General features: G+C 36.0%; 1 protein-coding gene across 4 annotated transcripts in view; it reads right to left on the bottom strand.

Annotated features, from left to right (window-relative positions):
- Window positions 1-26,844, bottom strand: part of gek (serine/threonine-protein kinase gek) — a 136,996-nt gene that overhangs the window by 91,386 nt on the left and 18,766 nt on the right. For all 4 annotated transcript variants that reach the window (XM_069821078.1, XM_069821077.1, XM_069821075.1 and 1 more), the window contains exons 3-4: window positions 10,981-11,160; window positions 7,233-7,504 (exon numbers count right to left, since the gene is read on the bottom strand). In XM_069821078.1, coding sequence (XP_069677179.1) covers window positions 7,233-7,504; window positions 10,981-11,160 — 452 coding nt within the window. The remainder of the gene's footprint in view (window positions 1-7,232; window positions 7,505-10,980; window positions 11,161-26,844) is intronic.

Genomic DNA, 26,844 nt, shown 5'->3' with positions numbered 1-26,844 from the left:
CCCTCTGTTGCTCTCTGCAATACAGACGCATAGGACTTTTCAGTTGCCTTCTTTTCTTTATCTAAAATACGCTTACGTGCCTCAAAGAAGCTAATATTTTCCCGGACTCGAAGCTCTTGAATCGTCTTTTCCAGCATATACTTTGGGCAGTTTTTAGAATTTGAAGCATGGTCCCCAGAACAATTCACACAGTGCTCGGCGCCAGTACATGGGGAATCCCCATGGTCTGCACCGCCGCACTTTGCACAGATGATATTGTTTGTGCAACGTTTTTGCGTATGTCCGAACCGTTGGCACCTAAAGCACCGCATTGGGTTCGGCACATACGCACGCACAGGGACACGCTCATACCCAACAAAGATATATTCTGGCAAGAGAGACGTTTCAAATGTCAGAAAGACTGTGCTCAGGGGTTCAGTCCGTCCGTCCCGCTTCCGTATTAAACGGTAAGCCTTGGACACGGACTGTTCCGCCAGCTCTAATTGGATCTCTTCATCTGATAGACCATCTAGAGAATCTGTATGCACAACTCCTCGCGTGGTGTTAAGCGAGGAGTGTCGTTCAACTCTGATGGGGTATGACCCCAGCAACTTTGCTTTCAACAGCGTCTCACTCTGTTTTGCAGATGCAGTCTCAACGAGGAGACTACCGTTGCGGAGTCGAGTTGCATTTCTGACCTTTCCAACGAGTCCATCGAGCGCACGTCTCACGTAGAATGGACTAATGTCTTTCATAGTTTTTTCCGTTCCGTCCAATGTGATACTGATAAACTTTGGAGGCGGCACTTTTACAGTAACTTTCTCAGGGTCCAATTCCATAGCAATTTTCGTCATATGACCACCAGTCGTACTTTCTCCTGTCTTATGTTTCTTATTAGCTTTTACTGAAGGAGGAGAAGAAGAGCGCATAGAAGCCATTTTGAAACTGGCCCCCCCTACGGAACCGTCGGCGTCAGCCTGCCACCGGGGGGGGCGGAAGAAAAAGACACCAAAAAAGTCTTCTCGGTCTGTGCCGGCCGTGGGGACCCCCCCACAGCCCGATCCCAAGCAACCCACTTCACGCAAGTTACCCTTCAAACTGGTCATTACACACCTAATGGCAAGTCTTACACCAGAGGCGTGTCGCAGTTTTATGCCCCTACCACGGGAATAACCACCCGTGGCTCCCCACTCTACACTGAATACAAGTGCCAGACTACTGCGGCTAACTCCGACCGACCCTCCCAAAGCCGGAGCAATCCGAGACCGCACGCAGCTTCAGGGGACTTGTGGTTGATTACACTGCGACACCCATACGTCAGCGGTAACACGTCGGAGCGATATATCCGCCCCGGCGAGCAGAATCGGTCACCGGGACGTTTAAGTCGCTCCGGGCCCCCATTGGGGCTCCACGTGAGTGTACATGACTACTGGTCCGGGCTCCGCACCTAGACTTGCATATAGGGGTAGTATGAAGGGTCCACTATTTCTTCGTTGCTGGGCGCCCTGTCGGGCCACACAAGTTGGAAGTAGCGCTCGAAACCGTGGGACAGGACCACGGAGATAGGAAAGATCCCTGCTGGTGAGACGGGAGTTATAAACCTAAGAAACTTAACCTAATAATAGATATAAGAATTAGAAGGGGAAGAAGAATAAAGCCTCATCAGGCATTGTTAACAAATCCCATCATGGTGGCGGACGTGGCAAGAACAAAAACAGCGGGGATGGAGAGGTGAAAATGGCTGTGATGATGTGGTGGGCGTTCCGCATGCAATGGCGGCCGGTGGAGAGAAATAGTGATGAAAAAGAAGAGAGAACGAAGAGGAGTGGTTGGTGATAGGACGAAAAATGGCCGAAAAGAAGAGCACGAGAGCCACCATTGCACCCCCCGGTCACCACTTGGAGGATGATAATTAGTAAAACCAAATCTGTTTACCAATATTTCTCCTTATGACATGACAATACGGACATCCAACTAAAGATTAAGAATGATATGCTTGACAGAGGTATCAGTACTAACTACTTGTAAGTCGTCCTTGATAACAAACTTAATATTGGACTGACCAAGCTGACACAATAATGACCAGAGTTAACACACAGATTGGTCTAATGAAATGATTAGCAGGTGCGAAATGAGACTGCACACACAAGACGTATTAAATATTATACATAATAGTTATGTCAAACCCATTGCCATATGAAATATGGAAGCAAAGTTGTTGTTACTGTCAGTAATAGCCACATTTAACTTTTGAAACGACACAAACTAATGCATTGCGATTAATATGTGGAGCAGTGAGGAAAATGCTTGTCACCGCCCTACAGGAGTACACTTACAATCTACCAATTAAGTATGATATGCTGAAACAAGCTGTCTCATTTTCCATCAAGATGGAGGTCTCACAATGTACCAGTTGGATATCCAAGAGTAATGCAAGACAGACTCTCAAATCCTAAGAGATTTACTCAGCTACTGTAGGATTCTTCTTATGAGTTTTAATATATCTAATAAAAGAGAAGCTATAGGTAATCCTGTCAATCTCCGAGACTTCACATCTGTTGTTTAGTCAACTGTCCGAAGACAGGTCCAAACCTCACAAGTGATATCAAGAAGGCACTACTTATGAGGCAACTAGGCCAGGAGATAATGGGGTAGGGTGGCCAGTTCCTTTCCTCCTCCATTGCATACATTGCCGATTGGCTACATATTACACTAACCAGACTTCAGATGTATACAAACAATTTGTTCTTCCTCTGACACATATTGACAAGTGAGATGTACTGCTTGATAATTAATAGATGTAGGCGATATATCAGTCAGAACCTCAATCAGAGGATACTTCACATCTATGGAAACTAATTTAATATTACGACCTAAACCTAAAAAAAAAAAAGTATATATATATATATATATATATATACACCTATATATATATATACACCTTGAAAAGTTGAAATACACATCTCTTCAAGTGTAAACTATACCCAAGATGAATGGCCGAGGATGCACACATATGTGTCTAACAAGCAAACATTAATGGGAGCAGATAAAAAAAAGTTAATTTTTTTTCTTTCATCATGTTAATAATGTCAAAAGAAGTGCTTATACAAATTTTGGCCACTCTACCGCAATTACGAGGGCCGTAAAAAATAAGTTTGCCAGCGACCATTAACAGAAAGAAAACACAATTTCATTGGAAAAATTTATTGGGACAGATACAGCAATTATTAAGCTATTTTTCAACATATTCCCCACCGAAACTGAGACATCTGTCATATCATGGGATCGACAGAGAGGTGGAGATAGCTGTCAAATGCTGGTTCTGATCTTAGGTGGCCAACTTCTACGACAAAAATTGATCCTGTGGTATGACAAATGTCTCAGTTCCAGTGGGGAATATGTTGAAAAATAGCTTAACAATTGCTGTATCTGTTTCAATAAAACTTTCCATGAAATCGTGCTCTTTTTCTGTAAATGGCTCCAGGGAAAATCACTTTCTGGACGGCCTCGTAATTGTAGTCGAATGGCCAAAATTTGTATAAGCATTTGTTTTGACATTATTACCATGGTGGAAGAAAAAAATTTAACTTTTTTATCTGCCCCCATCAGAATGTTTGCTTGTAAGATAGATAAAGCTTGTACAGCATGCACTGGGATGTATTCCAGTCTTTTCTCTCAATATGCAATTTTCAGAAGGAACATGACACATTTCAATGGAAAAACAGAAGCCATCTTGGCCCTACAACAACCCATCTATCAACCTGGTGTGTATCAGAAAGCAGTGTTACTGGTAGATTCCATGGCTGTCATTCAAGCAGTTACTACAAATAAACAACACCAGTCACTGGTAATACATAACATCAGGCAAGCTCTTAAACATCTCAAACCTCTCTATAAAACAATTGCCTTTCAATGAATTCCATCCCATGTTGGAATAAAAACAATGAAAAAGTTGACAAGTTAACGAAAAAAGGCACAACAATCAGCCCACAAGAAAATCTATTCCAGTTGATTCCTACAAATACTAGTGTCAAGACATATCTTGGAATGGAACAAAAAAGAGGCTGCCGAGAAGTCTAAGCTTAAAAAGAGGGCAAATATACATGATGGAAAAACAACAAAAGAAAGTTTAGAAAGGAAACAGTAGCAATTTTTAGGCTAAAGACAGGTTATGACTGTCTCTCTGCACACCTAACGTGAATAGGCATCTACCAATCCAGTGAATGTACCATCTGCCACAAAGCAAACTCAATCATGAACGGAAATAACCTCTTCACTACAAAGACCTGGGTCAACGTCGTATCATCAACATGAAGAACATTTAGCAAAACTATATTGGGATGCCAGAGAGATCGGTTAATTGCCCAAATTGCATAGGAAGAACAACGACGACAACAACAACAATTTCCACTGTACTGACACATGCTGCGGTAGCAACCTACCAAAAGGGATACAGCAATCATTTACAACACGAAAATTGAATTTTGCACTAATCTAAAGAAAGAATGCACACTTCGGGTATATTAGTGTTGAGGAAAATAAAAAGAATAGACCTAATGCTGTTCACATATTTTAGGTAAACTCTACACAATAGTCAAGACTTGAGTTTTAAATTTCAGTCAACTGAGTAAACCACAGACAGAAACTATTCTATAATAAAACTGCTTTAGGATTCAGAAGAATTAATTTTAATTAGTTCAAATAGATTCTTAAGATGGGCATACTTAGCAGTTTTCTCTTATACTGTTATGAACTATTTTTAAAGTTATAAACTGACATATACTGTACATTAACTTAGTACAGAGAAAACAATTTATATAGCATATTTTTCTTCTCATAAAATATTATATTAATATTATTTGCATTATAAAAACATCCTAACAATAAATGAACAGTCTACATCAGTGTTTCACATATACAAAATATTACTATATGAATTATATTAATTTGTATGAATTCTAGTAAACTCTTAATGAATTTAAAAACAAATGCAACATCCTTTTAACATAAAGATATGTTAATTTTGGCTGTTAAATGTTTGTGCAAGTTCGATGTTGCAATTTATTTGAAAATTCTGTTGTCTACTTATTTCCATCTTTAGCAACTTTCTAAAACGGAAAACTTATTATTTGCACCAGTAGAAGTGACACTTCGTTGTATTCATTACAGACATTTTAAAATCAATTTATTAGAGATATTTTTAAATCAATCTCAGCAAAAGGAAAAATAAATAATTCATATTAACTTCGAATACAAGTGACTCAAATAACAACAAAATGTGACTTTGCTTGCTAAATTTATGTTTATGAGAAAATGAGGATCTATATTACACGTAGGAGAAGTTTGCAAGCAAAATGTTTGGGAAACATTGATGTGCATAAGAATATAAAACAAATACAAAAATTATAAAAGTAAATACAGTTATAGCAACAAAGCACATGCCAGAATTTGTCTGGGGATTTAATATTGTTTCAAATATCTTTTTTTTGAATCAAGAGAAGGAATATCATCTTATCCAAAGCAACATGAATAATACGAGTATGTACAAAGTGATTCATGAGAGAAGGGATGTAAGTTGAGGGATGATAGTATGGGCGATTCTAAAGGAAAAACATTATATAAACATAATATGTCTTATTCTCAATGGTTTCCGTGAAACAACTATCTGAAAATAACAGGCATGAGTGTCCTCTTCCTCCATAACACTGATACAGATGCAACGAAAACGACATTGGGTTGCACTATTGTCTTTGTACTGGAGTATGCCGACATGGTGCATGTCTATGGTTCTTGCAATGGTAATTGTAGAGGTACTATTCAGGAATACCAATGACGGTTCCCTGACTGCAGAGTATCTGATAGGACGGTGTTTGACATTATGTGCAAGTGATATTCTTCCTAGTGTTCATGTTGTATCTGAACAACAGGGCAAGGTGTAAATGAAGTGGAGAACATTTTTAAATAACTGAATGCAGCCCAACTAGAAGAACTGCAGCACAACTTGATATTCCACAAAACACGAGTGTGGTGCACAAAGCAAAGTCTACATCTGTATCGTTACCAACATGTAAAACACCTTCATGAAGGAGATGATGCCATGCGCCTAGAATTCTAACACTGTTAATGACAGACTGTTTCCACACATTCTGTTTACAGATGAATCAACATTTACCCATAATAGAATCAACATGCGCAACTATCACCTTTGGTCAGATGAAAATCCTTACGCTAGTGTCATTTTGCAGTTTACATTGTGGTGTGGTATTACTGATGACCATCTCATTCATCCAGTTATTCTAGACAACCGTCTTAACAGAGCACATTATCCTGAGTTCCTGCAAAATGTGTTACTAGAATACTTGGAGAATGTTCCTTTGCTAACACAGGGTGGTATGAACTTTCAACAAGATGGAGCCCCTGTATATTCCAGTCATCCAGATCCGGTATCTCAATGAAATCTATTCTGGGTGTTGCATTGGTCATGCTGGTGTCATTTCTTGGTCACTGAGGTCACATAACCTCACACCATTAGATTACTGTTTGTGAAGTTGGCTAAAGAGCGAAATCTACAAGCAGAAAGTGGAAACAAGGGAGCAATTGTTTGTCTGCATTTTAAATGCTTGTGATCACATTAAAGAATGTCCGGGCCAGCTCAAATTAGCAACATGACATCTGGCTACACGAACTGCAAAGTCCATTGAGCTCGATGGTGGCATTTTTGAACATGTTATTTAAAGAAAATGGACAATTAAACACAACATACAGGTAACAATCTCTTAATTTACTATCACCTGCACTGCTTACATTCCTCATGGTTTTGATTGGATTTCTCTAATTGCGTTCAGAATAAGACATGTGTTTATATAATATTTTTCTTTAGAATCAGCCACACCAACATACTATCACCCCTCAAATTATAGCCCTTTCCTACTGAATCACCCTGTATTTCTACCTGGATGCAGTGATGATGTCTTATTTAGAGTAAGTTTTCTTCTTTGGATTACTTTCACTGTAGAAATATCAAAGACTTGTATTAGGAGTGACCAGTGTCTACACAATGAGACTGTTATAACTGATCACTTCAAGTGACAAACAAGTAACATACTGATCAGAGGGATCCTGCCCACTTAACTAAAGAAAATGCAACCTTGGGAATTCTTGCCATATATAATTGCAATGATAGAAATAATACAATTAAAATTTCTTTAGAAACACAAATTAGATATAAACGAGATCACGCCATAATACTGTACCAAATTGTTATCATCCTGGAAGGCATAGTGCAAATTGGTGATCCAACGACGGTCACCATATACTAGGACATCACGTTCCTCTTGAAAGCAAGCTGTCTCCGCACGCTTCAGCATCTCCCACTTGTTAAGGATCTTCATGGCGAACACCTTATCAGACCCTTTCATCTTCACAACGCACACCTCTCCAAATGCACCCCGGCCTATCACCTTAACTATCTCAAAGTCATCGCGTGTCAGACGTAAACTTTTTAAAGTCGTTGCAACTGGTTTTACTGCAACAAGAGCAGAACAGTATGTAATTGTGCACTCATTGATCATTACAGCTTCACTCTTATAAATATGTAAGGCTTCATTTACAATGGATATTAAATAATGCAAATTTAACAGTAAAAAAGGTGCAAATATGTTTGAAATTTCATCACTGTTGATCTTGGGGTTGAGTGGTTATCATGTCTGCAATTAGATCTGAGCTTTATAATTCAAATCTGCCCTAGAATGATGGATTTTTATAAAGGCTATAAAATTCCTTATCATGGCTTTTTTTCAGAAGTGAAGTTCCATGTCATAAATTTATGGCATGAATCATTCTACGAAATGAAGGTCAAAAGCATTGAATCTTAAAATTGTAATTTTGTCTGAAATTTCCATATTTCCTTGAAGTATATTAAGTAAACTTTCACAACATTAATAAATTTTCTTTTGGAAAAGCGTTATTTTTGTTCCCTCGAGGTAGTTTGGTAATTATTAGTGCTTGCTACATAAGTTTACAAGCAACTCTTTCAGTGTACAAAATTGTCTGGTTCGGAGATTTATATAAACAAACAGATAGTGATCTAAGGTAAGTTATGACATGTTTAGCCTTGAAGAATATTACGTGTCCATTTTGCTTATAATGAGAGTTAAATACAACAATCTGCCGCATAACGTGAGTTACGAAAATAACCCCTCTTTTTCATAGGTGTGTTAATAATCACATCTGTCTCTTAAATTGGTTAGTCCCCTTAGTATTAATCCTTATCTTCAATCATAGATAAAAAATGCATTGTTGTTATTATACAAGAGCCTATTTTGAAATATTAAAATATGTCGCGTGAGTTACGCATATGTAACGTTAGTTACGACGAAATTCAGATGAAATTTTCTTTAAATATTGCACTTAATATGATGTTAAAATTCTTGAAAATAGAAAGCAAGAAACAAAATGACTTCCAATGTGTATCAGCTACAAACTTTTTAGATTTGACTTAACGTCTATATTTATTTGTTTCAATGCTTCATAGCAGATTCAATTTATATATGATGTTTAAAAGTGTCACAATCATAAGAAGGATAGGCCTAACACAAGTACATTGCATTAAGCCAACCATATCAGAAGGAAAAATTGCTAACTTCTTTTTAAGCAAAGAGGCCAGATATGATTAACATATCTATGTATCAGTAGTTCGACTTCAAAGTCTGTTTCTAAGAATTCTTTGGTGCATGGTGCAGACACTGATGAGTCAGCAGATATAGTTCGTTTCAAGGAAAAAAAGTGAATTAATGTTTACGGATATTGAAGTAGGAACTTTTGTATTATTAGTCAAATTTGATGACAGTATAACCGAAGTTTCAGATATGTTCAAAGTTCTGTACATGAAGATGACGTTAAAATAATGAGAGTCAAGAGGGCTGGCAGGTACGAACTGCTTTTTAAAATCAATGAAGTGAAACTTATGCAAGCTATCTACATCAGTTGTTGAATGGAAGGGGACAGAATATTTAACAAAACTGATAAGAAACTTGATATCAGAGAAGTGTAATTGGGTTTATATGTAACATCTTTGAATTTAAATTTCTTTTCAAATAAAATGTTCATTTGTCATTATACATGCAGTGAAAAATTTAACATGATAGGGGCATCCATACACCATGTAATGAAGTAAGAAAATCACCTTGGGTGGCAATATTATAAAAGACAATTGTTAAAGTTTATTTTTCTATATTTTCCACCAAGATTTCTGAATCACTGTGTAACAAAACATAAGGGTCACAAATTTACACTTACGAACAAAATGTAACGTGAGTTAATTAGTGCTTTCTAATAAAATTATGTTCTTTTAGGCCATGTGCATACAGAATCAGATGTGGTGTGGCACGACGCAACATTTCGTCTGTTGGTACTTGTATCCCATTGATTTCTTATGATGTGATGCACACAGAATCAGATGCGACAAGACAGTCACGAGCAGATAACATTGGATAACTGCTTGAACTCAGTCGCGAGCACACAGTCTGATAACTGCAGCATACTGCACATGTGTGAGTAGCCACGTCCATGATTACATGTTTCCTCTATCTACAGATACTACTGTTGTGTAGTGCACATTATTAAGAATGGAGCTCAATGTGGATAAATTAGCTGTTTTAGTATATGGAAGATACGTTCTGTACAATCCCACTTCGAAATAATATCAACAATAATGTGGTTTCTAAAAACAAGGAAATTTCAAATGAGATGAAGACATCACAATAATAATAATAATAATAATAATAATAATAATAATAATAATAATAATAATAATAATAATAATTATTATTATTATTATTATCATTATTTGTAGTATGTCTAATGCTCTGCTCTATACTATCTACTCATTATGGATTTGATAGGCTATATATTTCATTATTGTGGTTCGTGAAGTAGTCATAAACATACAAAATGACGTTTGTAAACTACATTAATAATATTTAATTATAAGACGCTGTATAGATTTTTAGGCGTATTAGGCGTTCTTAAGAAATAATAATCAAATACAATAGAATTTCTGATCTAGACAGTCTCATTCATTGACACATTTTCTAGGCTAGGCCAGTTTTCTAATTACACATAGCCAGCAGATAAGTTGTCACAAGCAGACCGTGTTAAGCTGTCGCAAGGTGTTATGAGACATTTATGAAGCAAAATGTCGCATCGCGAAGAGCTGTGTCGCATTACGTCTGATTCTGTGTGCATCCGGTCTTATGCTTTTTTTTTTTTTTTTTTTTTTTCCATGGTTCAAGAAAGTGAATGTATGTTCTAAATATATTTACCAGTAATACTGATAAAACTGCAAACATGTCAGGCTTTTACTTTCAGAGAGATTTAAAATAACATTATTGTCTTTGCTTGGAATATCTTTTTTATGTACAATTATTTCATTAATAAACCACAAATAATTAATTATATTCCCAATTACTGGTTACTGCCATGAAGAATGTTTCTAAGTGCAACAAATAAGCCGAAAAAGCTTTCTTTATTTTTTGTTTTAGTATATCTAATAAATTTATATGTGTCTGAATGTAACGCGAGTTACTGTGAAAGAACTGTATGCCTTAATGAGAGTCCATGTTAAAATTCAACTCTGTTAGTCATCACCTTTGCCTATCATCATTAGGGTATAGACTTCCACCGTAAGTTACTCCCAACTCAGAACTGAAATTCATCTTTTGTATATAAAAATAAAATCAACAAAATATTAAAAATTAAAAAACAAGAGAGTGAAAGTCAGTAGACGACTGTAGAAGACAAATACACATTAAATTCTTTATTGTTCGAATAAACCTAGCATTCCAAATAACTGGGATAAAGAGTATTGTACGAGTATAGACATATGATCATAATTAAATACATACCAGTATAATAAATAATAAAATTCATAACTGAGTGTTTGCCTCAAAATATCTATTAAACAGTTATAAACTTCAATTCATATGTAATACTAACACTTACCGAATTCGATGAAGTCGGATACTGTCTTTTCTCTTCTTAAGGAAGAGTTACAGCATTCGTCATAGAGCACCAGCAGGACATCCAGGAGGGTTTCGACACTGAAGCTTTGTCCCTGTCCCTGGATTGGGCCACCCAGGAACAGGGCTTCCAGCTGGCGTAATCGCCGTTCTCCTGTCAGTTCTGGTTGAAAAAGAAGAGAATTGAAGTTCAACAACTGAAGTCAATTATTTTATCTTCAGTTTAGCATTGTATATAAGTGTACATGTGCATGTGCGTATGTATATACATATACGAGGGGGAGCCAGGAAATAACGACCGTTCGCGCATACCCGCCGCGCAGCTGACTCCCCTTCCTTGTTTGAAGGTCAACTGGCTTCCTTAACATGTGTTCTCATAATGTTGTGAGTACTGGTTGCAACAAGTCGCCATTGTGCATTTTGTGTTACTTCAAAATGAACGACGTGATTGATAATCCCGCCGACTGTGAGGTGAGGAGTGTGATTCGATTTTTGAATGCCCGACATTTGAAACCTGTATAAATTTACCGGCAATTGAAAGAAGTGTATGGTGATACTGTAATGAATGAAAGAAATGTGAGAAAATGGTGCGAAATGTTCAACAATGGGCGAACAAATGTCCACGATGAAACTCGACCCGGACGCCCATCACTCATCACAGAAGACCTGAAGACCAAAGTGAACGACAGAATCTTGCAAGACAGGCGCACATCACTCGATGAATTGCATATTGCCTTTCCTGACATTTCTCGTTCTTTGCTTGGTGAAATTGTGTCGCAACATCTTGGCTACCACAAAATCTGTGCATGATGGGTTCCACGGCAACTTAGTGACCAACACAAAACTCAGAGAATGGCCTCAGCATTGACATTCTTGATGCGATATCACACAGATGGAGACGCCTTTCTTGATCAAATTGTGACTGGTGATGAGATCTGGGTTTCTCACAACACCCCAGAGACCAAGCGCCAATCACGTCAGTGGCATCATCCCTCATCACCCAAGAAACCGAGAAAATTCAAACAGACTCTCTCAACACAAAAAGTCATGGCTACTGTCTTTTGGGATCGCAAAGGTGTTCTTTTGCTGGATTTCATGCCAAAAGGCACTACGATCAATGCAAATCGTTATTGTGAGACTTTACGAAAACTACGGCGAGCCATCCAAAACAAGAGACGAGGAATGCTTTCGAGAGGAGTTGTGCTTCTTCACGACAACGCCCGCCCGCACACTGCTGCTTCAACTCGAGAATTGCTGGGTCAATTCGGTTGGGAAATCTTTGATCATCCGCCCTATAGTCCAGACCTTGCTCCTAGCGATTTTCACCTTTTCACTAAGCTGAAAGACTTTCTGGGTGGTACGCGTTTTGGAAGTGATGAAGAGTTGAAGAAGACAGTGAACACCTGGCTTAATGAACTGGCGGCAGAGGAGTATAACATGGGAATTCTTAAGCTAGTGAACAGATACGACAAATGTTTAAATGTAGGTGGTGATTATGTAGAGAAGTAAAGGAAGCTTCAGTTATGTAACAGACTTTGTTTTTTCAAATAAATATATATTTTTTTAATTATTACAACAAAACGGTCGTTATTTCCTGGATCCCCCTCGTAGAATAGGCTACTTAAGATTAACTTTTCAGCTGATGGCTTCATTGTTAAAATAGCTGAGCAGATTGGTTTTTTTTTTTTGTTATTTAATGATGCTGCATCAAATGCAAGATTATTCAATTTCGAGTGAATTGGTGACAGTGAGGTAGTATTTGGCAGGGTGAGTCTGAGAATTTTCCATTGAATTATTTGACATTAGCCTTACATTTAGGGAAAAACTTGAAAGAAACTCAACTAAGTATAAGTTTAAGCAAGATACGAACTCACATTTCAAAGCAACTGATCAGGAAGAGAAAAAGGAATTGGTTGGGTCACTGGCTGAAAAGAAACTGCCTACTGAAGGATGCACTGGAAGGAAGATGGGAGAAGAATTTGGTGCAGAAGATATCAAATAATAGATGATATTAAGATATATGGATCATATGCAGACACTAAGAGGAAGGCAGAAAATAGAAAAGACTGGAGAATGCTGGGTTTGCAGTGAAAGACCTGCCCTTGGGCAGAACACTATGAATGAATGAATCTGAAAACAGACTTAGATCAGTAGGCAAACAAGCTACCTTTGAGTTATGCAGTTGACTTTGCTTAAAAGATTAAAGTCATCCTCGATTATACAAATTATCATGCTAGCTATTGGATTCTTAGTTTGCAAGTCCAAACCCAGCCAAGAGTGGTAACACTTTGAGCATGGCTTCTTCTGAGAGAAACATAGCTGTGGATCCTATGTCACAAAATTACACAAAATTCATCAACCATTTCTTGCACATGTTGAATTTCGATGTTGATTAACCTCTGCAGTTGAAAGTATCATTAATTAAAATATCACCGTCGCCACCACTTCATGGCATAAGAGAATTTCCTGGTCTGGTCTATATTAAAGCTAACATGGATACTTTCCATCTTTTCTCTGGTTGTCCACGGTTTCACCTTCCTGCTGCTTTGTATTCATAAGCTTGTCGTGGAATGCGAGATATTGGCATGTTTAAAACATGGGACTTATCTGTCTCTATACTAGGTGAGTTTTTATGAAGGGACTTTTAGGATTCATTTGATCCTTAGAATTCTTAATGTTTAACTCTGGCACCTATTTTTGCCAATCAGCCTTTTTATTGCTTCAAACCAAAAAGATATTGTAATCCAGGCAAGTCACACTCAATATCAGAACTGGGTCAAATAACACTGCCCAACATGAAAATGTTTCGGGCTCAAAAATAGTTCATTCTTATGTATTGCCACCTGCTGAATTAAAAAATCGCCATAAAAATAACAGATTAGCTCTTGCTTTGGAGATTCCCACCAAAAAATTCATAGTTTAATAGACATGCTAGCAATAGAAACACAACACGTAATCTCATAAAGCAATCATGAAAATAAAGAATATCTTAGTTACAGTGCAGCGAAAATCATTGAAAATTACATCGCAGACCCCAAAACCAAAAGAGACCTCAAATTAGCTAAAACCAATCACAATAACATAATGAATCTTAAACGGAAACTAGAAGATAATAATATTACTCACATTAAAGCTGACAAAAATGACGCAGTAGTTCTCATGAACAAAACAGAATACATTGATAAAACAAATACATTTCTTAACAATAATCATATAATAGAATTGAAATCAGATCCAACCGACACATATAAAAAAACAGATAAAACTAGCAATTAAGAACTCCCCAGACTTAATCCCACCAAACAAGAGTAACAATGTCATCACAAAAAATCCACGGGCTCCTACACTGAAAACCCTTCCAAAAACTCATAAAACCGAACTATCTATGAGACCAATAGTAAACAGCAGAAATGCCCCTAACTACAAACTTAACAAATACCTACATAACTTTCTAAAAAGAACTCTCATACAAGATAACGAACACACAATAAGCAACACAAAACAGCTCATAAAAAAACTATTAAAATTAAAAACCACGAAAGCAACAAAATTATTATCCTTGGACATAACAAACCTATACACAAATATCCCAATCAATGAAACAATAGCAATAATCTCTTCCAAATTGAATGATCTACAACTTAACAGTAACCTAATAAAACAAGTCACCAATATATTAGAAATTTCCTTAAACGAAACTATTTTAAATTCAATAACAAAATTTATTCCCAACACAAGGGCTTAGCTATGGGCGACCCCTCATCTGGTTTTTTGGCGAACATATTTTTACAAAACCTAGAAAAAATACATATTAATGCCCTTTCTAATAAATTTAACATCTCTACATACATACAATATGTTGATGACACACTGATAATTTATGATAACAATATAGATCAAACTGATTCCATTACGGATGATTTCAATAAATTACATCCAGACATGAAATTTACACATGAAGCAGGCACCAATGGTAATATAAACTTTTTAGATTTAAACATCAAGCTAAAACCTCCGTCAATAATATTTGAAATATACAGGAAACCAACAGCTACAACCCATTTAATAGATAAAAATTCTATTCATCCAACAACTCATAAAATGAGCAAGTTCAGATACCTAATTGACTGGATGATTACAACCCCCCTCAATAAAGAAAACTATAACAAAGAATACAAATACATTCAAAACTTGGCTTCTGAAAATGGCTTCAGGAAACAAATAATTAACAAATTAATTAACAAAAGAAAATTGAAATTATCTGTAATGAAATCTACTACACTTCTCCCTGAGAGTTCACAAATCAAATAATCGTGGCAAGGAATGACATATTTTGGCAAAATTTCCAATAAATTAAATAATTTTTTCAAAAAACATAAAAACATATCGCCTCCCCCCCGAACCAACAACAAACTGCACAACATAATATCCAATAGAACGAATAATACTGAACCCCATCATAATAGTGGAATCTACCAATTAAATTGCAAAAACTGTCCCAAAACATATATAGGTCAAACACGCCGAAATTTTAAAACCCGGTACAATGAACACATAACAGATTTCAAACACAACCACAACAAATCTAAATTTGCCACACATCTCATAGACGAAGGCCATGAGTTAACAAATATCAAAGATGCCCTACAGATAGTAAAAATCATCAATGATAATAGTCTAATCGATACCTCTGAACAGTACTTTATTTCAAAAACATTCAATAAAGGCATTCCTATCCTAAATGAACAAATAAGTAATACTACAAATCCTTTATTCAATCTATTTAAATTAATATCTGTAAAACAACCCCCACAAACAGCCGCACAGGTACCCCCACTCCCTCCCACACCTCTGGTACCACCCAACATACACTAGCATAAGCTTATAACAAATACTCTACAATGATAATACCAGAAAGTTCACGGTAAAAGTGGCGAATGACTCGCCAGTGCTATCTAGCGGCAGGGATTGTAGGCAGTGAGGCTGACGTGACAAATAGCGCGTTGAACTGTGACATCAGCTTTGTTCTTCAACAAACACATGATGTCCTAAAGATTATTCTCATTACAGTTGTAGCCTATACAATGTCAGTTAAATGTGGAAATGTTAGTTCTGTTCTGTAAAAATTATGCCTAGCAAAATATGCTATATCTTTCTTCAGATTTCCAAAAGACAGAGATTGGGAGTAGTCATGTAAAAACCAGTAGAATATTACTTTTCTGTCACAAGATGATGATCATGATGATGATGACGACGATTATTATTATTATTATTATTATTATTATTATTATTATATTTTACTATTACTACTGCTTCTACTACAGGTAGGCTACTAAAGTTATTTGTTTTTGTCTTTTAGGTGTGCCATGCTCATATAGGTAAATAAATGCAGACAGACGTTAGTTAACGAGGTTTAATAGGGCGCGTCAGCTACTATCGCTATTTGCGTCCTTATCTAAACTTCTTTAAAAACAAAACACAAACAATATCATAAGCAAAATGCGAGCACTAACTAAAAATGCTGTCAACAGTTCTAAATGAAACGTTTAAAATCAGAGTGATACAATATAAACATGTATAAAAATCACAAAATATATTCAGATCACTTTTGATTATCGAGCTTCAATAACCATAATTCGAAATATTAGGGGTAAGTAAAAATAGAATGTAATAAATTGGAAAAGTATACCGAAGTTTCAAATCAGTCGTAAGATTGTTAATTTTTAATACTCTGTTTTTAATAACAGACTGAAGATAATAGTTATTCCTTCACTGAATTTAACAGCTCCTTCTTCCGAAAATATGAGTCAAAATCAAAGCACAATGAAAGAATCGCGAAGGTCCCAAATAAATACATTAGATCTTGCATCGAGGAAGCTGTGGGTTTTCTGATATTAGACAGAAACGACACACCATACTCCTCCATCGTGTAATTAGACAGTGCATTAGCAATGACATATTCTCTGTGTTAACTGAAACAGTTACTAAATTGCATAAATGTACTTTATGCTCGACCATGCCGAAATGTAGTAATTATACACCTGGTAGTAGCCCTTTAATGCACCTCATTAAAGTACACCTATTCATTATAATTCAGTTGTTCAGCCAATGAGAAATCACCATTGTACGGATTGTACCACTATAAAACCGCAAGTATCGACTATTCTCAGATATACAATCGAAAGACAATTAGCTAATTAGTGATATCGATGATGAAGAAGAATGTTCATTTCTTCCAAGAAAAAGGCTGAAATTCAGTAGGCAAGTAAACCTGTTGATAGATGCCAAAGAAGTATGTGATATCATTATCAGCCAATTCAATGGAAGTTTCCTGCAAGTCACATACATTTGGTAGCTTTAATATACTAGATCCAAAGAAATTTGCTTCATACAGAGATATGTTCCCCACCGACTTGGCTAATATTTTCGTAAAAAATTACAGTCCTTTAATTTCGAAAGAAAAATTTATTAATGAACTATCAGTGATCTATCGAAATGATACATTTAAAGACATTTCCTCTGTGTTTGATTTGTTCAGTTTTTTTAATGGATTACTCCTTTGAAGATTCATTCTCTGAAGTGGGAAAAGCCCTTCAAATTGCACTAACACCTGTTTCAACAGCTGAGTCAGAACGGAGTTTCAGCACATTAAACAGGATAAAAACATTTCTCAGGAAAAAGCAAAGATTTCATATTCAGTTTCAGATATGCAGTGAAGTACTGACATTCAGATATCAGCTGTACAGAAATAAGATTTCCATTATAAAAACTTGCAAGGTTTTCACAATACTTCGACATCTCTTAACTGGCCAACACACGTCTAGTTGCCTCATAAGTGGTGCTTTTTGGTATCACTTGTGAGGTTCATACCTGTCTTTGGACAGTAGACTAAACAAAAACATGCAGATTTTCAGACAAACCTAATTTCTGAAAAAATCTACGCAAGCTTTATTTCGTAGTTTCGTAATTTTCTTTATACTTTCTTCTCGTTCTTTAGCTTTTTTTTTTTTTCACTTAGCGCAACCATTTTCAGAATGCTTCATTACTAATTATCAGGGAACGGATTTATATGGACTAAAAATATATGAAATATGTAAATATATATGTAGTTATTTTTACCAAAATATGGAATTAAATATGGATTTTTACCAAAATATGGAATTAAATATGGACTTAAAATTATAAAAAAATGACTATGTACGTTAAATATTGGTACATTTTAATCAAACTAAACAAAAAATATAATGGACGTACCTTATCTTCCAATGTAGTTTCAACAAAACACAATTTTTATTGTCTGTTACCATAACAATAGGTTACAAACATTTCTTTCAAGTGCTGAAAAGTGAATCTTCTTCTATTGTCTCTGAGGATAGATTTATACTGACTAAAAGAGCGTTCGACGTCACAAGAAGTAACTGGTACATAATTCAATTTCACAATGTCTGCTGGGGATAAGTCCAAGTTAATCTTCACTGTTGATGTTGGGGATAAGTCCAAGTTAATCTTCACTGTTAATCTTCACTGATAAGTCCAAGTTAATCTTCACTGTTAATCTTCACTGAATCTTCACTGGGGATAAGTCCAAGTTAATCTTCACTTCACTGAGCGTTCGACGTCACAAGAAGTAACTGGTACATAATTCAATTTCACAATGTCTGCTGGGGATAAGTCCAAGTTAATCTTCACTGCTGATCACAGCAACAACCTTTTGTAGTTCTTCATATCCAGGGTTTTTTGAAAGTACAGTGTCCACCTTAGCTCTTACTGCATCTGCAACTTTACCTCTACCACGATTCAGTTGTTCCACAGTACTATTTATAATTTCAAAACTTTCAGATAGTGAAAGGTGCCTATTTTGGAGACTTTTGAGCGTTTTTATGATGCATGAAAATGTATGCTGAATGTGAGCTAAGTCATTCTTCACACTTATGTCACAGGTAACTGTTTTCGCAGTATCAATTGAGACTGCATCTTCAGAGTCCAATGCAAGGAGAACATTGTTAATAGAGTCTATATGTTCGGCATAATATTCAACTGCTTCTAGCCATGTACCCCATCTAGTTAAAATTGGCTTTGGTGGCAATGGAATTTCAGGGTACATTTCTTTCAACACGTTAACTCTACTGGGAGCTTTGAGAAATACTTTTTTCACTGATGAAATCAACAAATCTACTTTAGGGAAATTGTCTCTGACCACTTCTGCCACACGATGAAATGCATGCGCCACACAAGTAAAATGAGTCAATTTAGGATATACAACAGATAATGCTTGTCCAGCTTTGACCATATAAGGGGCAGCATCACTAATAAAGAATAACACATTATCGTACATAATACCCTTTGGCCACAGGATACCCATAGCTTCGTTGAACAGTTTAACTATAGTTTTGTTATTGCACTTTTCTAGAACATCACAATGTAAAAGAATTCGTTCAGAATATTGTTCACTTAACAAACCGATAACTACATTACCAACAAGTCTACCTTCTTTGTCGGGAGTCTCATCAATGGAAACCCAAATTGAACTATCTTTAATTTCATCTCTTATCTTCTGTATTGTCTCATCGTAGATGGATGGAGCATACGTCTTCCTAAGTGTTGACTCATCCGGGATTGTATGTTGAGTATATTTTTCAAGGAATTCCCTGAAGACCTTATTCTTTAGTTTGTAGAGAGGAATATCAGCAGAGATGAGAGAACGGCACAGGTCGATGTTAAACTCAGATCTTACATTCGATGTTGTTGGTTGTGTTAAAAACAATTGTCTCTGCTTGGAATTTAGTTGTTTGTTGGCCTGATGTTTACTAGTTGTAATGTGTTGTTGCACCAGGAACTTTTGTGTAGATGATACTGCACACTGACACAAATTACAAAATAATATTTTATTGTCAGTTGATAAACCATCTTCTTTAAATTCTGAAATGTAACTTGTTAGTTTTGATTTTAAATTGACTGAATGACGTACTTTTGGCATATTTACCGTCTTTATAGTATGATTTACAAAACTGAACCTATGTGTACTCTGACTGGCATTTAACTGTTGAGCTGCACAACTGAAGTCTGTTAAAAATTTTAAATTAAATTAATACAGTTTTGTAACTTACTTTCCCATTGTTGATAGGACTGCTAATTTTCAAATAACTCTGATGTTAAAGGGATTACTGAACATGTGTTTAAATCTCTATTGTTGAAATGTATTTTTAAAAGTTAATGGAATTTTGTTTTGTTTTATTGTTAAACCTAATATAATATGGACTGTTTTATATGAAATATGGAAAATATATGGAAATTAACGAAAATATGTACTAAACTCTAAAATATGGAAAAATATGGAAAATAAAAGTAGGATTTTTCAACCCTACACATTGTGAAACATAAAGATAATGCAAAATATAAATTATATTAGCTTTATAAGTAAATATGTATTTACATATAAATCCTTTCCCTGCTAATTATTAACAGGAAATAGCGTTAAAATAGAAAATAAAATTTAATAACTTAGTAGATACACTAACACCATCACTTACAATCGAAAGTCTGAAGCATACTGTCAAATGTTGTGTAACAATGGCCTCTTGATGGTGAAATTCCAGTGTTGTAATAATTTTTATCTGCGTTGGTTTGATAATGGATACTTATCCATTGTCATATCACCATGGTAATGGCACTCATTACCGCACTAACAAGCAAACATTCTGATGGGGACAGACAAAAAGAGTTAAATTTTTTTCTTCCACCATATTAATAATGTCAAAAGAAGTGTTTATACAAATTTTGGCCACTCGACTGCAATTACGAGGCCGTCCAGAAAGTGATTTTCCTTGTGGCCGTTTACAGAAAAAAAAACACAATTTCATGAAAAGATTCATTGAAACACGCAGCAATTGTTGTGCTATTTGTTAACATATCCCCCACTAGAATTAAGACATTTGTCATACCATGGGAGCAATTTTTATATCCTTGTGTCGTAGAAGTCAGCCGCCTGCGATTGGAATCAGAATTTGACAGCCCATGATATGACAAATGTCTCAATTCTGGTGAGGAATATGTTAAAAAATAGCTCAACAATTGCTGTCTGTTCGAATAAATTTTTCCAATGAAATTGTGCTTCCTTTCTGTTAATGGCCCCTGGCGAACTTATTTTTATATGGCCCTCATAATTGCAGTCGAGTGGTCAAAATTTGTTTAAGCACTTCTTTTGATATTATTAACATGGTCAAAATGTTTGCTTGTGAGTGCAATATGTAAATGATTATCACACTCAGTCAACAATTGTATCATGAACACATTAAACCATTATTAAATAATGGCGGATAAAATATTGTATGCAACTAGTGGGATGAGCATAATTACCGCTCTCATGTAATTATAGAACTTGGCTTATGCCTCGTTCTTGCAAAACACATTCGAGCAGTAATGATGCTCATATTCCATTAGTTGCATAAATAACTATTAAATAACATTTTATTAAACATATTGTATAACAATACTCCAATTTATACAATAAATTAATAAATGAATCTGGCGCCATTGGTATAATAGGCTATAATATATAAGAACTGGTGAAATATAAATTATTTGAATGGTCCATTGTTACATCAATTGTAATGGTTGTTAAGATGAGAGAAAAATAAAATGCGAGAGAACTGAATGGTCGCAGACTTCCTAAGCCAAGAGTTCCTGATTTACATCCTGTAGGCCTACATAGAGGCAGTCTAGCTCAGACATAGGCCTAGCGACAGAGATGCTAGTACAGTATTATCGAAGTAGGGAGAACAGAGAGGTAGCAACAAACAATACTATCCATTACTGTGCAGTGAATAAAGTTTTCCTACAAAAATGAATACCTGATGAGACCCTATATTTATTATTATTATTATTATTATTATTATTATTATTATTATTTTGAGGCCCTCTTATGACCTGTGGCTCCTGGTGGGTACCGTATTTGTGCATGCATTAAAATGGAACTGGTCTTCATCAGCTCCAGTTTGAAAACTCGGATCACTCAAATAATGCAAGAATATATTTTCATTCTCTCATCATGCAATAATGCGCCATTTATTTTCTCCTGATTTTCCCCAAGGAAATTATTCGTCAACTATTCTACATTTGGCCTAATGAACCTATACAAAGTTCAACACTACTTCCTGTACGTATTTTACAGTCTTTTCTTCTTCATTCATGCACTCACATCACATACTGAGTGACTGGAGTCACCTACTGAATAACTTAGAAAACTCCGAGTTAGAGCTAAATAAAGCAAGTGAGAGTTGGACTTAATTCACGCAAAGTAGACTCAGTCGACTCGTCAACCGAGCGTCTCTGCCTTTCACTCAGGGTCAAAAGTTCAGCAGTGAGTCGAAGATATCCGATAACACTTTTATTCACACCAAATTGAGCAGAACTCCAAAATATGCGAGTTTTGTGACCAGACTCAACTTTATTCACATCACCCATTACCTGATACAAACACACAAACATTCTCTCTTTTTACTGAAAAACATTTACATGCATATCATAGAATACAACGGTATCTGTATAAAAACAGAGTTAAATGAATATTTATCGTCTGTAGTGTAAAGACACCTTGAATAAATGCAGAGTCGTTTGTTTTCACTTCATTATATTAGTCTGACTGAGGCGCAACAGACATAAAACACAATTTTAAAACTGATATATCTCATAAATTTGACGTTATGTTCTCTCTTCTATCCATCCTTTATCATTATGAGAACGCAATAATACAACAGACATAAAACACAATTTTAAAACTGATATATTTCAATAAATTTGACATTATGTTCTCTCTTCTATCCATCCTTTATCATTACAATAACGCAGAATTCCTGCATGGAAATATCATATGTACTTCGGTACATCATAATAATAATTTGACGATATGTGTCAGAGAAAGAAAAATTATTTGTATACATCTTAAGTCTGATTAGTGTAGTTATTAGTATGCAATGGAGGGGGACAGGAACTGGGCATGCATGAGTAATGCCTTATTAGTGTCACTTATGAGGTTCAAACCTGTCTTCAGACAGTAGACTGAACAACAAACAACAACATATCTCGTTAAATATATCAAAATTTTGCATTGGATAAAACTTGTTGGAAAGATATTTTAAAGTACCCAACTTTAGTTATGTAACATTTTCCTAAAAAAAAAATAATAATAAGCGAGATACTTCGATTTATTTACTTCAAGCCCCCATAAAACCACCCTTTCAAAGAAAGTATTTTAAATGTCATATAGCCTAAATTTTAAGTGAGATCTAACGTATTTTACATACCAATTTTCATAGAAATCTGCTCAGCCATTATAGAGTGGGAAGGTAACAAACATACAGACAGATATACAATCAAAAATTGAAAAAATGCGATTTCAATCTCTGGCTAATTAATGATAAATGTTAACACGAATTATTTTTGCAAAAGCGAAAATTATTCGTACCAGAAAAATTTAGGTTAGGGTTTTATTATTAGCATAAATGACAACAATTTATATACAACTATTTCATGTAAAATTGTGCAGAATTACTTCTATGTTCTGGTAGCTATTTAAACACATACAGTCCACACCTGTGAAGTAATGGTTAGAGCATCTGACAGCGAAACCAGGTGGGCTGAGTTCGAATCGTGGTCAGGGCAAGTTATCTGGCTGAAGATTTTTTGGGGTTTTCCCTCAACCCAACACGAGCAAATGCTGAGTAACTTTCGGTGCTGGACCCTGGACTCATTTTACCGGCATTATCACCTTCATTTCATTCAGATGTTAAATAACCTGAGGTGTTGATACAGCGCCGTAAAATAACCCAATAAAAAAAACTCATACAATGTACACTTACTTTTGGCTTTTAAGGAACCCGGATGTTCATTGCCACCCTCACATAAGCCTGCCATTGGTCCCTATCCTATTCCTAACCAGTCTCTACAATCATATCCCACCTTCCTCAAATCCATTTTAACATTATCCTCCCATCTACGTCTCGGCCTTCCCAAAGATCTATTTCCCTCTGGCCCTCCAACTAAAGGCTGGTTCACAATAAACCGGGGACGAGAACCAGAATGAAAACGAGAAGCAAAGGATGGGAATATGACAATTTTTGATTCACAATAAACTGAGAACGTAGACGACAATGCATATCGATATGCATGTCAATAACGATATGTAAATTCGATATTACACATTCTGATGTTATTTGTGTATAATTAACCAATGGCGGTCTCTCATGAGCACAAGACAGCCAACATAAACTCAGGTTAACCAACTTCGAAATTTCATCTGAAACATTTCATTAGGTAGGCCCTATGGTACTATAAATATGCCCATGCATCTTTATTATCATAACCTATTTTAAGTCTATCATAACGTAAAATAATTAGATAAGAAACATTTGTAATAGAACAAAAATTAACACAACAGTAGTTATTGAATTGAAGCATGAATATGTAGTGTGTAATACAACCAATACAGTAATAAAATGTGATCCACTTACGATCGGTGTTCAAAGATGCAGTTATTGAAAGCCACGTATTCTCCTTCATTTTCTCATCTTTATGCGAGACACGCTGCTTATCGTAAAAGCGAGGATTTTCCTCAACACTCAATATTAAAATCTCATCAAATAAAACTTGCTCCATGACGCACAGCACAGAACAAAATAATGCATAGGTTATGTCACGGTCATCTTGCTACACAATATATGACGACAAAATAGCTTTTAGATGGCAATAGAATGAATCTAGTGGGCTGTAATCGGAAATGTGAACACCAAAGTTGAAACTTGGCCAACTCTTTGTTCCCGATCCTGGGCTCCGGCAAGCTTTTCGTTAATTGTGAATGCTCACATTTTAACAATTTTACTGTTTTCGTTTTCATTCCAATTCTCGTTTCCGGTTTATTGTGAACCAGCCTTAACACTCTATATGAATTTCTGGATTCGCCCATACATGCTACATGCCCTGCCCATCTCAAACGTCTGGATTTAATGTTCCTAGGTGAAGAATACAATGCGTGCAGTCCTGCATTGTGTAACTTTCTCCATTCTCCTGTAACTTCATCTCTCTTAGTCCCAAATATTTTCCTAAGCACCTTATTCTCAAACACCCTCAACCTCTGTTTCTCTCTCAAAGTAAGAGTTCAAGTTTCACAACCATACAGAACAACTGGTAATATAACTGTATTATAAATTATAAATTTCAGCTTTTTTTGAGAGCAGACTGGATGACAAAAGCTTCTCAACCAAATAATAACAGGCATTTCCTATATTTATTATGCGTTTAATTTCCTCCCGAGTGTCATTTATATTTTTTACTGTTGCTCCAAGATATTTGAATTTTTCCACCTCTTCAAAGGATAAATTTCCAATTTTCTATACAATTTATAAATGAAGTCAATATTAATTATAATACGTTCTGGTACCTATTTAAACCCATACAATGTATAAATCTCGTCTGATTGAGGTTCTGGCTGATATGTACATCGATTATCAGGCAGTATATCTCACTTGACGATTTGTGTCAGAGGAAGAACAATTGTTTGTATACATCTGAAGTCTGATTAGTGTAATATGTAGCTAATCGGCGATATATGCAATGGAGGGGGAAAGGAATTGGCCACCCTACCTCATTATCTCCTGGCCTAGTGATGCCTTGTTGGTATCACTTGTGAGGTTCAGACTTGTCTTTGGACAATTGACTAAACAACAACAATGTATAAATGAAGTCAATATGTTTAGAATTATGTCTTTTTTTGTGCAATTCATAAAATGAATGCATCTTATAAGGGTATATATTATGAGGGGCAGTCAAATGAAAACTGGTCACCATGTGTATATGTCATGGCGGGCAAGTTGGTACCACTGGAATTTGAGTGTTGAACTGACATCTGGCGGCGACTCGCAAAAGCACAGTTACAACCTTTGCTTACACACTAGTCCGTTTATTGTGCTGGAAGTGAGGTGAGAGATAAGTGTTCGTCCAGCATCACTAATGGAGGCAGGTAAAGAATAACTAGGTGTAGTGCGATTTTTGATTACTGAAGGAGTAGGCAGACGAGAAATCCATTGTTGCGTATCTGCTGTTTATGGCGAACACAGCATATCATGTTCATGTGTACTGGAATGGCACAAGAGATTGCAAGTGAGACGCGTGTCACTGCAAGGCAATGCTCGCCCAGGACAGGCTCATCATGCAATTCACCACTCCTGCTGTTATTGCTTAGGCTGATGGTCTTATACAGAGAAATCAGCTTGGTGAGAATAAGTCGCGGTTCTGTACATGTTATTGCGACAAATCATCTGCATTACCGAAAAATCTGCGCACAATGGGTTCCATATCAGTTGACAGAGGAACAAAAAACAAACAGAATGGCTGCTTCACGGAAAAGTATGCATTTCTGTCCCGTATTGTCACTGGGACGAATCGTGGTGTCACTATTTTGAAATGGAGAGCAAACAGCAGAGCCAACAATGGAAAAACATGGATTCTCCCCCTACCGAAAAGGTCCAAAGCAATACAACAAGTTCCAGTAAAGTCATGTTAACATTCTTTGATTCTAGGGGTCCTCTGCTTAGTGAATTTCTCGCGCATGGGGCCACAATCAATGCACAGTGGTATGAAGAAACTTACAGAAACTGAGATGCACCATTAAGTCAAAATCCCTGGAATGCTATCGAACAGCGTTATCCTTCATGATAATGCCCGCCCACATACATCCAACTCCGAGAGGAATACGATTCAGAGATTTGGTTGGGAACCACTGCAACACCACCCCTACAGCCCAGATCTCTGCCCATGTGATTTTCACATTTTTGGAGAGTTGAAGAAAGACATT

Source organism: Periplaneta americana, chromosome 3 (genome assembly GCF_040183065.1).
Source record: "Periplaneta americana isolate PAMFEO1 chromosome 3, P.americana_PAMFEO1_priV1, whole genome shotgun sequence".
In the NCBI taxonomy this organism is placed as follows: Eukaryota; Metazoa; Arthropoda; class Insecta; order Blattodea; family Blattidae; genus Periplaneta; species Periplaneta americana.
This window is presented reverse-complemented; position numbering and strand designations above follow the sequence as displayed.